The following is a 16,219-nucleotide window of genomic DNA, read 5'->3' on the forward strand; positions in this document are numbered from 1 at the left end:
TGTTCTGTGTAGGGGCCAGTGGTGTCTACGTGACCTGCCTCAAGCCCCCTCAGCAGCTGTGCTGGAGGCAGGAGTGACATCCTCTGTCACTGCACCTCCACCGTGAGCTATTTCACTCCAGCTGTTTCCAGCACCTTACACATTTGATATCACATTACACATGTAAAAATTATCTTCACCTACATTCGAGTGACTGTGTTTCATACACCTTGATAGTCTGTTCATTTTCACTGAAAACAACAGCTTGATATTTGGCAGGAACAGGCAGGAACTAATCAAAAGTGCTTTGCTGTCATTTTCTACTTTAAAAGGCACAAAAATCTGATACCCCAAGAAAAGCAAAAAGCACAAATAATAAAGAATAAAAAATACAGGAACACTATGTAATTGCTAATCTCAGTTTGACCCTGGGTCACTTACTGTTATACCATTTTCAACCCCTGTTAGCACAACACTTGCCTGACATTAGAGGTTTCCAAAAGAAGAGTAAAACGTTCATTGGAGTAAAAATACTCATGGGATTAATTTTCCCTTTTGGCTCATTTCAAACCTTTTCTAATTTCAGGCTACTGCAGACAGGAATCAATAATGCCTATGCAGATTATTCTAAGGTAGCTATGCAGTAGTAGCAATCCAAGAGAAAAAAAATATTTATGTTACGTTGTGCTTCTTGTTGGACAAATATGTAAGAGGTCAATGTCTTCAAACACATCTGCAGATCATCTATACAGAGTATTTTTGGGTTCTTCTCACAGCCTCAGCTTCCTGGAGCTATGCTGGGAACCGCAAGACTGGTGTCAATGGTATCCAGGCTACCAGATCAGTTCCTGTGTATGTAACAGGTAGTCTCCCTGTTGCCTGCTCTCAAGTTTTTCCACTGGGTGTCTTCTCACTCTAAGTACTGTTTTAAAATCAAGGAAAATTAAAAATTAAGACAATATGAAAGACCTTAAAGCCTCCGGAGCTCTCTATTTCCTCTCTAATTGCTTGTCAATATTGCTTCTGTAGTGTTTGGGGGTGAAAAACCTGTCAAAAACCATAGCAAAATGCATCAAGTTAGACATAAATGCTTTTTGTGTCAACTTGTTCATACAGCAACATTTCTACTGACTTCACTGGGGCATGAACAGGACAGAAACCAGGAGTATTTATCCCAGCATAACATGATTTTGAGGCTGTACACTCCACATGAGAGATAGCAGGAAAGAGCACGGGAACAGGACAGTGTGTTGAAGGTCTTCACCATATCCTTTCCTCTTAAATAGATCCTATCTTATGCCTACAAATTTTTACTTCATCTTTTGCTCAAACCTTTACTTGATGTAATATTGGCACGGACTGGTACTGTCACATTTTATAGTACACTGTTCTGAAGCCAGGTGTAAAAGTAGAGGCAATATTTAATACAGTTCTGGAAGTTGCATCTCTTTGATAAATGTGTGTTGGTCAAAGAAAATCTGCTAGCAAACTGCTTGTTTTCATTGCAAGAGTCGATCTGTGAAACCTACAATGTTTAACTCTGTGCTACTGAAATCCAGGATAATTTGTGAAACTGGGATAGCCTTATGGTGGCCATAAAAATAGTAAATGTTGTCCTCATGTCAAGTTTATTTTTTAATCTAAATTTGGACAATATTTCTTTTTTTTTATTTTCTGTAAATGGACTTTTTGTTTATCTGTTCCCTTTTTAAACCACAAAGACTTGTTTCCATGTCAACTAGCAGTGAGTGTGTCTTGTATCTTTCAGTCATATATCCAGAAAAACAAAGGCAAAAATTGTGACTGTGACTGACATATGTGTTGCTGTACTGGTTGTGCAATTAGAGTCCCAAGTCACACTCATGCTCATTCAGCTGCTTAAGCATAAGGACTTACAGTAACTACAAATAAAAAATGTAGAAGTACAACATTCTAAACTGTATCTTTTTAATTCTGATCAAAAATTTAACTCTGATTACTAATTTAATCACTCAACTCTCATAGCTACCGCAGCAAGCTGTAGCAACCAGAACTGAGAGAAATAAAAGTAATCATAAAAATTAGGACTTTTAATGTGCTCATTATGAAATTAGTGCTGAAACTCTTAAACACTTCAAGTTGTAGCAATGTTAGGCCATGTACTTGTGACAGACCAGGCGGTTCTCTTTATTTGTGTATGTCAGTTTTGCTTTTATGCACAAATATCCTTGCACTTGCTCCTATTATAGGTCAGCTTTGCCAGCTAGTCATTTTACTCATGCATCTAGGAATCCCTTTCTTTTTTGAAGGACATGCTTCCCTAGAGAAGCTGACTGATAACACATTCTAATTTATCTGCCTCTGACATATTTGAGTTAGTAGGCTCTTGGCCTTTTAAGTGACAGGGAGAAGAAGAGCTCCTGACAGCCCAAAGTAGGCTGTCAGTTTTTTGCAGAAGCCAAAGAAGAGCCAAAAGAAAGTCCTTCACACTTGATTGCATTAATAACATTACAGAAGAGCAGCATAGGTGCTGATAAAATAAAAACTCATGATGAAAAAGAAGTGGCAGAGACAGCTGCTGAGTAACGTCTTAAAGCCCCAGCATGATTGATGTAGTACTGTGACCTATAGAGTTGTGCCAGTTTCAAACACAAGCAGCTGCTAAGGTTGTTGATTGAATCTACAAATGTGTACCAGGGACAGCATCCAACTTTTCTGCTGTGTTGAGGTTTGGCCAAGTCTAAAATTTTCTGTAATTTTGCCAGAGCACATTTCTGTCCTCTGCTTGCCAGATCTAAGGACAGTATTTTGGAACACTAGGACTTGAACTCAAAACTAGCACCTTCATCACATTCCAAATGATTTTCAAGAAAACCTTTGAGGCTTAAGCAACACATTGGGAATTGTTTGCTGGCATGCCTGCAATCTCTTCTTGTTTGTCTTGAGTACAGTTGTGGGAAACATTTTCTTTCTCCTTTTATAACAGAAAAGGGAGATGAATAAGGACATAATTACAAAAGAGGCAAGAATGGGAGATAATGTGAAAATACATTAAAAAGTTCTAGAGAGTGGGGAGAAAAAAAGGAAATATAGAATTAGAGTAAAAAAGGAATGAGTAAGATGAATAATTATCCAGTTTTCATTTACATAGCTATAAATCAGGAGAAAGTGAAGAAATTAAAATCCTGTTCACTTGGAACTCTTGGGTTTGTCCAGATTTTGGTTTCATTTCCTCTTTTGTCTTCCACTTCAATTTTAGTGTGAAATCTAGACTTCAACCAGGGGAAGGGAAGGAGGGGAGAGGAGAGGAGGGGAGGCGAGGTGAGGTGAGGCAAGGTGAGGGGAGGAGAGGAGAGCAAACTTTTTAAAATTATTTTTCCTGCCACCTATATTCCTTGCCTTCATGCCACCAAGCAGGTACCTAAAGCACAGCTTTATGAGAAAATGACTTAGGGTGAGTGGAATAGGGACTCATTTGGGAAACAGAAAAGGAATCTTCTATAATGCCACTGTCTAGTCTGGAGTTTCTCAATTTCTGGGGCAAGTTAGGCAGTGGCAGGAGAAGGTACGGGGGGGGGGGCACTGACACTGGGCTACAGCTGCAGAGCAACAAACCTTTGTGTGTCCAGGTTGTCAGGTCTGCTAGCACCCCAGGCCGGGTCTCAAAGTGGGAAGCGACAATCAAATAAGAATCCTTATCAAATAAAGGGGAGCTAATGGTGTCAATATGTGGCCAGATCATCCCGTAAAAAGAGAGAGAGACAGCTAAAGGGCTGGATGCAGGCTCTGCCCTTAGTAGCTATCAGATGCTTCTCAGATGACACCTGGTGGACAAAAGCTAAAGAAATGAAAGCAGCCTGCCTTCGTAGTAAAGAACTGTACGATCCTTGCTCACATCTGCACTACTGCACTTACTGCTGGTGTACCTATCAGGTGACCTCCCAACTCTGCTTATCCACCCCTCCTCCCAACCTATTATTACAGGTCCCCAGAATAAGCACATATCATCTATGCACCAGCAATAGCTTTTGTTTAGCACTTGCTTCCATATTTTCTTTTTTATTATGAGTGTTGTCTTGAGTTTGTTCAATTCTGATCTGCAAATTAAAGGCTAGGATAGAGTGGACATACCATTTTCAGAAACAAAAACACAAGTTAAGCCCATGTCAGCAGCAACTAGGTGTTTCTACTAGGTGTGGGATAACTAGACAATGTTATGAACACCTTCACAAGCTGATAGTTGTACTCAGAGAGTTAAAGGTTTTGATTTTTTCTGATCATTAATTTACTTGTTCTCTTTAAAACCGCTTTGATTTTGATTCTCTAACAGTGTCTGTCTTTTCTGCTTAATACAACTGTCCTAATGCATTCCTGCCGAGGTCTCAGAGGCACCAATTAAAAAAAAAAAAAAAAACACTCCAAAAAGTGGATACTTATTTCTCCTGGTAAGAAAGGTGGTTTCCACAAGGATCTCACAGATAGGAATATGATGTTCTGGTGCAGTCCTTTTTAACTATTTGGCTTGAAGAATTTCAGAAAATATCAGATACTTCTGAACCAACGCTGCAACAGAAGGCCTCCTGCATAAATAAAGTGACTGTGATCAATTGTTTGACTGCTAGCACTGCATCTTCCAGGTTAATGGGATTTTTCCCTGTTATTTTGTCTTTTTTTTTCTGTTCTATGTATACCCTGTTACTTCAAATCTTAACAGCTTTATCTTTTATTTTGTGTATTTCCATGTTTCACATTTTCGCAAAATCCTGAAATATTTTATGAAGCAAAACACACAGAAAAGTCAGGGATTCATGGCCTTCAAACACCAAACTAAGCTGAGAAAGAATGTGGGAGAGGTCAGGAGATAATTATGTAATTATCTAGCTTGTTTCTTCTGGATTTAGATTACCTGTTTACAAAAAGGGCACAGAGGTCATCCAGGAGTTGTGGCATTGTATTTGGTCTGGCTAGGATGGAGTTGACATTCCCTGTTGCAGTTCACATAGAGCTGTGCTTTGTGTTTGTAGCCATGACAGTGTTGAGACCACTCCAGTGTTTGGCTGTTGCTGAACAGTGCTCAGGAAGCATCAGGGTTCTCTCCCCAACATCTCCCCTAAAGGCCAGTAGGCTTGGAGTGGGCAAGAAGTTGGGACACAGCTCAGACAGCTGACCCAAAAGGACCAAAGGGATACTCCATACCATATGACGTTGTAAAAACAAAAGTTAAGGTGTGGTGTATTTTTTTATTAAGGTGTTTGCCTTCTAAAGCAACTGCAATATATACTGGGGCCACACTCCTCCACAAGTGGCTGGACATCACCTACTAAGAGCAAGGAGGGAATAATCTTTTTGCTTCTCTTTGCTTCTGAGAGTGACGTTTGCCTTTACCTCAACCAATGAGTTTTTCATCTTATTTCTGCCCCTGTCCTGCTGAGCAGAGTGAGTGACAGAGCAGCTTTGTGGACATCTGGTGCCCAGTCAAAGTCAACCCACTGCAGGCATATTGGGGATGAGATGAGTCCTACTCCACCAAGGGAATGAAGTAATGTCCTGACACAGATGGAAGCCAAGTTTCATCTTTATACCAGCATCACAACTTGATCACAACTCCCTGGTGCTCAAAGCCAGAAGTAACCAAGTCTAACTCTGCTCTGATACCTGAAATATCCCTGCAAATGGTTTCCAGCACAACTGCGTAAAGTTCTCAGGATTCTGAGTAACTCACAAGTAAAGCGTGTGGCAAATAATAATAGGGATTGTCTGTCTGGAAACTGGTGAACAACTGAGCAGTATCTGAATTACACTATGAGTGGAGACACCTTACTTAAATGCTTGCTGAAAACAGGTGCTTCCAGTGGGGCAGTCCCTGGCCAGTGGCCAATTTGTTGATCACAGCAACAAGACCTGGAAGGGCTGACAACCACCAAAAGAAAGCAAATACTAACACTACTTTTTCCTCTTACATCCAATAGTGAAGGTCAAGGTAAAGAAGACTTTGAAGCATTGCCATGGAGAGAATACTTTTACAAGCCATTCCAGGTAACAATCTGTGAGAACAATCCTCTTTAATTTATGCTGACAACTATTGTCAGGTTTTGAAATGTTCTCCTTTACTTTTTAATTCCCGTTCACCAAATACAAAGAGAACAAATATTAGTACAGTCAAAAAATATGAAGAGGAAAATGTATCAGGAAAGTGCTGTTAAAAACATAAATTAGGCAAAAAAATGTCTTCAGCTTAGGCAGCTCGGCCAGCATCTATGAGTGCTGTTGTGTTCTGCAGCTGGGAAAACACCAGTTCCTAAAATCTCTTTAGCTAGGAGAGCCACTGCATGATTAATTATTTCTACTCCACATAAATGTTAAATGGCAACTCATTTTAAAGTTTCATTCGCAAAAAAAATATGAGTGAAAAACGTGATCTTGAGAGTCCCAAAAAAATTTACTGGATAACGTGGAACTCTTTACATTCTGACAGGACAATGAGGGCATATTCCAGTCTTCCTGAAGAAAGCAATCAATACAAAGCCTTACATCTCGACACAGACGAAACCAGGGCCAGTAACACCAGCCCTACGGCAGCTGAGAAAGGGAAAAAAAAGAGTTAAATCGTGTGAGGAAAAGGCGCGGCCGCCCCTCCCCTCAGCGCAGCCGGCGGCAACATGGCCGCGCTGGCCACGGCCCTGGCGGCGGCCGCCGGGCAGCAACAGGTAAAGGCCTCCCGGTGTCCCGGCGGGGGCGGAGGGATGAGCCTCCGACAGGAACACGGAGGAAGCAGCGCGGGTTTGTGGGGCTGGCCGCGGAATGGCAGCCTCTGCTAAAGCAAGCCGGTGATGTTTCATTTCTCTGTCGAAGGAGTGCTTTTTTGTGTGCGGTCACCAGCTCGCCGTCACTCGTCACTCCAGTTTCGTACCTGCGCGGCTGGAAATTAGTTGACTCGCGCCAGCAGAAAGCAGAAGTGATGCTGTCACTCTGCACTGTGGTGTTGTCTGCTTAAAACTAACGAGCGAGCATTTAAAAAAATACTGGTTGTGAATAATACTTTATTTTGTTATCTACAGAATGAGGGCTGTTCCAGCGCTGCAGGTGCTGGTCTGCAATTTCAGAACTGGAAGATGAAAGCTGAGCCAGCTAAGAAAGTTGAATTCATAAGAAGTGCAGAAAAGCTAAAAGCTCAGTAAGTTAAACACTTCATAAGTATGTTTTCATTCTGTTCTGGAGGTAGCATGAACTTGATATTTAAATTAGAATATATAGTAATGAAATCTTCAGGCTAAGGTTTCATTTTCAGGAGCTCAGAAAAATTACTGTGGTTGTTACAGGAGTTCAGGATAGGCTTACGAGCTCCAAAATGCCCTGTTGTTCCAACTGCTATTTGGACTTCGGCCAGTCATCTTGTTCAGTAAGAACTGCTTTAGGTGCACAAAAAAGGAAGTGTGTGTGTGGCACAATTGAGTTCTCAGTTTTCCTACTCAGCTGTGCTTACACTTCTAAGGAACTAAAGCCCTTAAGACATACTAACAAAAGGGGAATTGCAGCAGCATTACAACAGCTCCTTCAGAGAAAACTGAAAGACTTCATCTAAAATATTTAGGCCACTGCTTTGTAAAATGAGGGTTCAAGACAGCTCAGGCACAGAAGTGATATAAATCTGTTTCCCTACATCTTGACTAAGTGCTGGTAACAACTACACTGGTGGCTGAAAGAAAAGGGAATTTTCTTCCTGAATGGATGAGCTTTATGAGGAATAGTGATGGCAGAACCACTTGGCTGAAGGAGACCTTTGTAGTTGTGAATGCAGAATGAACAGTGGCACTTAAGTCTCACAGCAGGGCTTTACACTGTCTGACTGAATTGATTCCACCTTGATTACCCTGGATCCTGGGATATGGCTCCAAATTTGACTGCTAGGTAATGTAGATGTTCCTAAGCAGCTTGAAATGAGTCATGCCATCTAACTGTGTCTCATTGTCCCTCTGTAGTGTTGTTTGTGCTGGGGCTCCATCTAGGTGTGCCACTGTATTAATACAGCCTGTCTGCCTGCACTTTTCCGGGAAAATTCTCATAAGGCTTTCAGATCATGAGGATACACATGGAATTTCAGGCTATTTCAGTGTGTGAACCGCTGCCTATCAGCGAGGTGATTTCCTGGTTAATTTCTTTCTCTCGCTCAAGTTCTTGAGTTACTTTGGTGTATAGTCTTCTAACTGCAGAAAGATTTTCCTTGAAAACAGTTGTAGGAACAAACCAGGGATTTGTAAAAAATCTCAGACAGTCCTGTTGACATAGCCTCAGCTGCACACTAACCTTGAAAAATTTTGGGGCCTTGCTGAGTGTTCGTGCCCTCTCACTGTGGCACCCTTTTTTTCTAGGCTTGCAAATATAGAAAAAGACAAAAGTGGACTTCTTTATAATAGGAAGAGTGATTTCAGGGTAGAATACAGAATACTAGAGGATCTGGAACGCAGCATGACTGTCAGCAGAAAAACGGAAAGTAAGTGGGGTTTTATTTTGGTTTATTGCCTTTTTTTTCTTTAATCTGCTGTTGTTTGTGTAAATGGTTTAATAATCAGCAGTGCAGAGAGATTAGTTTAGGTGGAAGCTACGTACTGATAAGTGTGATAATTTCACCATGTGTACTGCTTATAAACACTTCCACAACTCACTTGCAAAATTCAGAAGTATAAACATTTTGGGCCTTCTATATTTTCTTTTAATCTTGAATGTAAGAGATACAACTCCCAAAACTTTTGTGGAAAGGTACTGTTCCAGAAACTTGGAATCAATTTTGTGCGTGTATTGCAAACTCTAATGTAGTCTAGCTAAGGAACAATAAATACATTCTTACCGTAACATTCACACACTGATTGCTGTCTTTAAATATAAACAGTTCTGTGTTTGCATTTTTTTTTAATTTTTGGGTCATGACTATTCCTAGTTTAAATAGTGCTGTGAGATGGTACAGAGTCTGTCCTATAGTATCTGTTCCACTTACAGACTGATAATATAATTCTAGAAAAAAAGTTACTCCCTGATCACAGTTCCTGGATTCTTTAAAAAGTAATCAAATAAATCATGCTATGTCATCTGATATAGATCAAAATAAGTGAAGAAAGGAAAGGAATGTAGAGACAACTAAAAGTACACTTACCTTATGAATTTGCATATGTTTTAATATCCATCTTTAAGGAATCTTACAACATCCTTTACATCTTGCAGTCCTTAAGAAATGTAAGTATTTTCAAGGAATGACTAAAGTAATAAATTCAGAAAATTTTCCAGGAGTAAGAAGGGAGCATGGAAGTATGAATTGAGATAATGTTGTGAGATAACAAAGAGGAGAGTGATGAGAGGTGTAAGACATTACATGTGAGATGTGAAGGAATCTTGGAGTATGATCTTGTTGAGTATGTACAAGAACACTCAAATTTTCCATTTACTTCAGCATGATCTGTGTGCTTTTGCATTTTCTGTAGTCTCAGCAGGAACCAGTAGGGTCATGTCTTAGCTACTTTTTGTTACATTTAGGTCTTGGAATCTCTTATCCCTTTCTTAAACCAAATCTTTTAGGATGGAAGATACAGCTCCTTAGTACCTAAGATGTATCCAGAACTTCATCCTCCTCAGTATCTTATTTATGGACTGAGGAGGAGCCAAGTGGTAAAAAAGCAAATAAATGCACGCATGCTTGGTGTACACAAAAACATTGATTCTACCTTATTTAACACAGCAAACAAATAAATCTCATTGAAGTAGTTCATTCACATACACTTTCCAAGTTTGCTTTCTCTTCACAGGCGAGTGTTTTGAGGCCTAGGTCAAAGCTGCCCTCAAAACTCTAGAGAAGTTATCATCTACATAGGCAGTATTCTCCAGACTCCCCCTTGGAAATGGGAGCTACTAATTTTAAAATCTGTTGATGCTGTGTGGGGAGGTGCAAGGACCATGTGGTCAGCTACATGCAGTTACAGATATTACAGCAGTTTCTTATGATCAAACACAATTTGTGTCCCTGCTTAGATTAAATCCCCAGTATATTCTGGATACTTCATTGGTCTTGTTCTTGTGTGGAATTTAATGCACAGAGAAACTTAGAACTATCAGCACCTTATTTTGTTTAACAGAAGCTAAAATCCTGCAGCAGCTTTCAAAAATACAAAACAATGTGAAGAGACTTCAGCAACAATTAAAGGATGTGAAGCCTACACCAGAATGTAAGTCATGGTGACAGATTTAAAAACATTTTCGTCTACATACAGGTTTCTTGCATAGTTGGACTTATCGTTGTCCTTCTATAGCAAATGCTGCAACTTATTCAGGTAAGATGGTTTGAAACTTTTGGGAAATAGGCACTAAAAGAACCATTTGCTTGTGATACTCTACTACCTTGTGTGGAGCTTAAGTTGAGGGCCTCCTACTAGCTGAGGGCTTTCTGATGCTAGATAAAATGCATCTCATTTCATTTATTCAGTGTTTATCTACAAAAAAAAATTATTATCTTCTTAAGATGTCAGTGAAGATACCAAGAACTAGCAAGGCATGAAAGCTGAAATAAGAGTTTTAGATTATATAAGTTTACCAAAACCCAGGTTAGTTAAACTATGTGTTCAGTATGTATCCACAGAGATTTATGCTGGTTTAAAACAGATTCTAAAACTTTTTTCTACCATTACAAAAGCAATCTTCTGTGGAAAACTGTCTTACCTTCTTTCTCAAAGTCAGGACTACAGCATGCTGAGAGCACAGGACAGTCTTACTTTGATGGTTTTTTGTCAGCTTTGTAAAAGTAGTGACCTGCAGGCTAAATTTGCTACAGCCTGGCATAAACCAAAGATTTGAGTGTGTTTAAGTCAGTAACTGCATAAACTGTTTATAAACTGTTATAAAAAAACAAGAGCAGAACTCTTTAGGGGTAAGGCTGTCTTATTCAGACAATCAGTTGAGGGTTAGTCAAAATGAGACTTCTTTAGTGGAAATAAACATTTATACTGGGATTTGCATCTAGTTAGCTAAGTCACTGCATAAACACACTTTTTGAATAAATAAGAGTCTGTCTTTTAAGGCTCTTTGAGATGGAAATGCATGCTTTTTTGTGCACTGAAATACGTGTCCTGAAAGTCTCTGCATTTCTGGATAGTGCTGGTAAATACTGTAGACTTCTTAAGTTATGTGCTTTTTTTCTTTTCCTCTTTTAGTTGTTGACAAGCTTAAGGAAATGATGGAAGAAACTGAAAACGCAATCAATGCTTTTAAAGAGGAACAGAGGCAAATGTATGTTTATACATGCTTCAGCTACAAGAAAAAGTGCTTTCATAATACACAGTGAAAACTTTGCATTAGTCCAGCAAACTGTTCTTTAGATTTACTCTTTTACTAGTGATTCCTGTGGTACATAAATCAAAGCACGAGCTATAATGTTAGAATCCTGATAAACTCTGTTTCAGATGGACTATTCCAGCATTCCAATGTAACAACCATTTGCCTAAGAAAAGGCTTTTTAGAGAAAGGCTGCAGAAGACATTAGATTGTGGGGGTTTTGTTGATGACTGTTGTTCTGTTTTCTGAGTGGGTTTGTGGGGATTTTCCTTCCTCTCTACTGGTGTCAGGAGGGGATTGAGTTAGTTGTATGAGTGCCATAAATGTCTGCTTTCAGTAAAAGGGTAACTTAATTCTCATTGTGTAGTGCTTTATTATCAGATCATTACAACTGTGCTGTTACCACTTCAGTTCTTAATCTTTGAAGAATAGCTTTTGTGTGGCATTGAACAATTCCAAAATTCATTTTTGGTGAATGGACAATGAATACTGGATTTTTTTTCTTACATTGCAGTGTTTGTCACTTTCAGATATGAACAGCTTTTGAAAGAGGAAAAAGCTACCATTAATGAGCTCAATCTCTTTGAGAGAAAAGTGGAACTGTGGGCATTAGGCAGCTTAACAACAGAAAAAGTTGTGAAATTACCATCAGCCAGGGTTACAGTTGATAAAACACTGGAAAATCATCTACCCAAAGAAGTAGTAGAGTTTGAAAGATTCCTTCAGCAAACAGGAGGGCGGCAAGGAGGCTGGGATGATTATGATCATCAAAATTTTCTGAAAGTACGGACTAAATACAGAGGAAGGTTGTCTTACATGGATAAAGCCCTTCAGTATCTCAGTGGAAGAACAAAAGAAGATATTGAACAGCATGACAAATGGTATCAAGAATTTCTAATTTTACATGAAAGAAAGAAAGAGGTAAAATAACCCCTCTAGGGCTTTTGGAGATTTAAGAAAAAGTACTTATTTTTAAAATACATACATTTCTTATTTTTGTATCTGCCTCTCTGGTTGTAGTGCTAGATGGATTTCTGTTGGTATATAACTGAGGTCTTTGGCATCCTCAACTTGCCAAAAGTACTTGTCTTTAATAAATAATTACCAATAAGCATAGACCTAATAACACACTGAAGTGGGCTGTGTATTGCCAAAGTATGTTATAAATGCTTCTGGTGGTAGTGGTATGGCAAGTTAGATACCAATCCCGGTGCAGCAAGTGATCCTATCTGAAATTACAGTTCCTATTACATTTGTCCCTAAGAATGTTGGTCCCTCTCTATAGACAATCTACCTATGCCAGACCAGACTGACATACAGAATTATGATTCTCTCAGAAACTGTCGATCTGAGTAATAAAGGATGCACTGACATAAAAACTTATTATGAAATAATAGGTTGAATTGTTAATTTGAGAAAAATAGGAACTGAAATATGTTTGTATTGAAAAAGCATATTACACCAACATTCATAACTACCCAAAGTTATTATAATTGCTGTAACTGAAACAGGTTTAGCAGACATTTATTAAACCTGCCCATGTGATCCATAAAATAGAAAAAAAAATGTGAGAAAACATATGTACTTGCTTCTCTGCCTTAAGTTTTGCCTTTAGTAAACTTCTAATTCCTATATGCAGTATGTTTCCATCAGATTGAATCAATATGAATCTGTAAATTTTCATTAAAACCTTGGATTTTTTTCCTGCCGGTCTCTTGCAGTCAATTAAGAAGTGGAAAGAAAAGCAGCAGGAAGAAAAAGAAAGAAACTTGAAGGAGAAAGAGAAATCAGAAAAAATGCTCAAGCAAAAATGGCAACAGCATGAAGAAGCTCAGAAGCAAAAAGCAGAAGAAGAAAGAAAAAGAAAACAAGCAGCAGTTGAAGCATGGAAGAAACAGAAAGCAATAGCATTTGCAATGGAACAAGCGTCACAACTGAAACTAGAAGAGAGAGAGAAAAGGCAGGAAAAAGAGCGCCAATGCCACGTGAAGTTACTGTTGGAAAGGAATACCTTGCAGAAGAAAGTAAAGCAGGAACTTGAAAAGCTTGAAATTGAGAAGAGAGAGGAAGCTGAAAAGGAGGAAGGAAAGAAAATTGCTGCAGAAAAAATTTCTAGGTTTCAAGAGCGTGTGCGTAATTACATCTTCATTTATGCATATGTTATATACATTTTAAACATTTTTAAAATCCAAGTTTCATACACATAATTGATTCACTATTAAAACAGCATCTATTGCAGACAAAAAATAGTATGAAACTTGATTTTAGACACAGGTGTTCCTTTTCCTCAATATCTAAATTCTACAAGATTACTCAAGCCCGTGTTTCTTTCTACATATAGAAGTGGTTTTATTTACTTCGGTGTAAAAATGAGAAAAAGTACTTGGGCTGTGTTGTCCTCTGTGCTATCTATAGAAAACGTCAGAGGACCTGAGTGTTGGATGCAGATGAGATAAAAAGAGATATTTTAATATCCTCGCAGCTTTCAGTAGCTGTTAGGTAAAATTAGATCCCATATCAGCATAAGTGCCACTACTGGAGAACTGATATTACTGTCAGCATTCAAACTAGAGTTCTATAAAAAGAGTTTAAACTACTCAATTTTTTTCAAAGTCACGTAACTATAATTTGTTTGTGCAGGACAAGCTATAGTAAGTAGCTACCTAGTGAAACTTCCTGTACTATGCCAGTAATTTCAAAACAAAAAATAATTAACTGTGAAAAGGCTACATATATATCTTTATATCATTTGTTTTACTTCCAAAGAAAAGTTTACTTTTCCATTAATTATATTTCAGGATCTACATAAACTGGAGCTAAGGGTTTTACAGAAACAAGCTAAAGAAATAGAGGAACAAGAAAAAGAAAAAAAGTTGGCAAAGTTGAGAGAGAAGGTAACTTTTTGTTTGTTGTAATCTGAGGTGCGTACAGCATGGTGGTTTTAACAATTTTTTTTTTCATTGATCTAAAAAGCAATGGTTTTTAATTATCTAAATGGTTGATAAAGTAATTCTTGTTATCAGGAGACAAAAATGCAGCAGGCATAGTTGTTCTTGTGTTTAAAAACAAAACAAAAGGTGAGCATTTATTTATCTCATGGCAGTATTTACCTGGGTAAAGCCTATAGGTCATAGAATGCTGCAATATGGGTGCTGGCTTTTATTTTTTGAAATGGTTTTCTATTATTGGTTAAATAAGTAGACTGGCTTCTGGAAGCATTTTGAGTACACTGGGTTTTGAAAGAGTTTAACCTTTTAAATTACTAAAATTTAGTGACAGCAAGCAGTTGTTGCCCCTCTTACTGATTTCATGTTTCACCCATTCCCTGTGATAGAACGAGACATTTCCCTCCATACTGTCTAGCCAGCTCTGTTATGTTTACTCTGCACCTGTTTCTGTGATGAAGACCCGAGGAGTGTAATGTAACTCCTGTGATCAAGGAAAAAGATCAATTTTTTGGAGGGTTGTTTGTTTCATTCTGAGGTCGAGATTCAGGTAACCAGAGACCGATCCGAGTTGCACAAAGCTACCAAGGGCTGGGAAGAACGTAGGAAGGAGATGGCACCAGTAGCTTCAGAACCACTGTTACGTGTTACTCACAGGTGAGGAGGGAACCCTGGACGTGTAGCCTGACAGAGGTGCAGTTAATGTACGAGCTCTTTATGCCTTTTTGCTTTGTTGTCAGGGCTGTCCCAGCCTGGAGAGGAGGGCTATAGCTGCGCCCCAGCCTGTCCCTGCCGCAAGAGGAAGCAGCAGCCAGCACTTTTCGGGAGCCAGCACAGAGTTGGCTTGACACATGACGTGTATTCCCTTTGTATTTTGAGAGTGTCGGGTTGGGAATGCCGCCTGTGGGACCGGCCGGGCGTGATGTCCCTTGGCATTAAAAGCACGTTTCCCCACAGCTGCCTGGGACAATCCCTTCAGGGTGTGGGGGGGTCGTCACACTGGCTCCCGCCCTTTCCTTTCCCTTTCCGCTTTGCCCGTTCCCCTGTTCTCTTTCGTCTTCCCCCTTCCCTGTTCCCTTTCCCCGCCCCGGGGCGGGTCCCGCGGGTGACGCGGTCCGGGCGCGCCGGGCGCGGGCAGCGGCGGTGGGATGGAGATGGCGGCGGCGCCGTGCGCGGGGGAGCCGGAGCGGCTGGACTTCCTGCGGGATCGGCACGTGCGCTTCTTCCAGCGCTGCCTCCAGATCCTGCCCGAGCGCTACTCGTCCCTGGAGACCAGCAGGTAGCAGCGGGACGGGCTCTCGTGCTTCGGGCGGGCGGCGCGCCGCCGTGTCCCGCCCGGCGCCCCCCGCCCGTCCCGGGATGCCGCCCTCACCCCCTCCCCGCCGGGCGGGCGCCTCCACGGGAAGTCCCTGCCGGAGGCTGCCTGGCCTCCCGCGGCCGTGGGCAGGGAGCAGCCCCGCCGTGGCCGGAAGGAAAAGCGTCCTTGTAAATCCGGCCACTGGCAGAAGGCTCCCCAAAAAACCGGGTTGATGTAGGGGCGTAGTCTCTGCTCGCGTGAACTGCTCAATATCCCAGCGGGAAGACTTGTTGATCCTTTTAATCGGTTTTCAGTCCATTGCTTAATCCGCCCTGGAAGCCATTTTAAAATAAGTTACTTAAGCTTTTTGTTGCTCTGGGTCGACACGCATACGATTCTTGTTCATGTAAGAGAAATATTTTAAGTCTTCATTTGTTAGTATAAGAGATAAAATACCAGTGAAGTATGTTATGAATTAGAGGGACATTTGTCCCTGTAATGACTTGAGAATGTACTTACTTCGTGTTCTTGAAGTCTTCACGTAAGGTAATTGGTTACATCTGAGGCACAAGAAGATCAATAACTTGATTGTCAAGCTTTACCTGATAAAAACGTGGAGATATGTAGATGGTTTGATATATTATTCAACCAATAAAATCATCAGATTCTTTTCACAGTATCATCTTCTGCAAGTCATTCTGTGAAG

At 40.2% G+C, this 16,219-nt stretch overlaps 2 protein-coding genes and 1 long non-coding RNA gene across 3 annotated transcripts in view; 2 read left to right on the forward strand and 1 right to left on the reverse strand.

Annotated features, from left to right (window-relative positions):
* Positions 1-6,649, reverse strand: part of LOC135407244 (uncharacterized) — a 22,155-nt gene extending 15,506 nt beyond the window's left edge. Inside the window, exon 1 of the long non-coding RNA XR_010426781.1 lies at positions 6,490-6,649. This is a non-coding gene — a long non-coding RNA (uncharacterized LOC135407244). The remainder of the gene's footprint in view (positions 1-6,489) is intronic.
* Positions 6,590-16,192, forward strand: CCDC112 (coiled-coil domain containing 112). Its single transcript, XM_064642134.1, has 10 exons — positions 6,590-6,665; positions 7,017-7,132; positions 8,328-8,449; positions 10,080-10,169; positions 11,151-11,226; positions 11,802-12,192; positions 12,993-13,400; positions 14,070-14,165; positions 14,755-14,873; positions 14,957-16,192. Exons 1-10 carry the CDS (start codon positions 6,618-6,620, stop codon positions 14,985-14,987), a joined length of 1,497 nt encoding a protein of 498 aa, XP_064498204.1. The 5' UTR covers positions 6,590-6,617; the 3' UTR covers positions 14,988-16,192.
* The window catches only part of PGGT1B (protein geranylgeranyltransferase type I subunit beta), a 36,343-nt gene continuing 35,488 nt past the window's right edge, over positions 15,365-16,219 (forward strand). Inside the window, 1 exon segment of the mRNA XM_064642135.1 lies at positions 15,365-15,495. Coding sequence (XP_064498205.1) covers positions 15,365-15,495 — 131 coding nt within the window.

Source organism: Pseudopipra pipra, chromosome Z (genome assembly GCF_036250125.1).
Source record: "Pseudopipra pipra isolate bDixPip1 chromosome Z, bDixPip1.hap1, whole genome shotgun sequence".
Taxonomy (NCBI): Eukaryota; Metazoa; Chordata; class Aves; order Passeriformes; family Pipridae; genus Pseudopipra; species Pseudopipra pipra.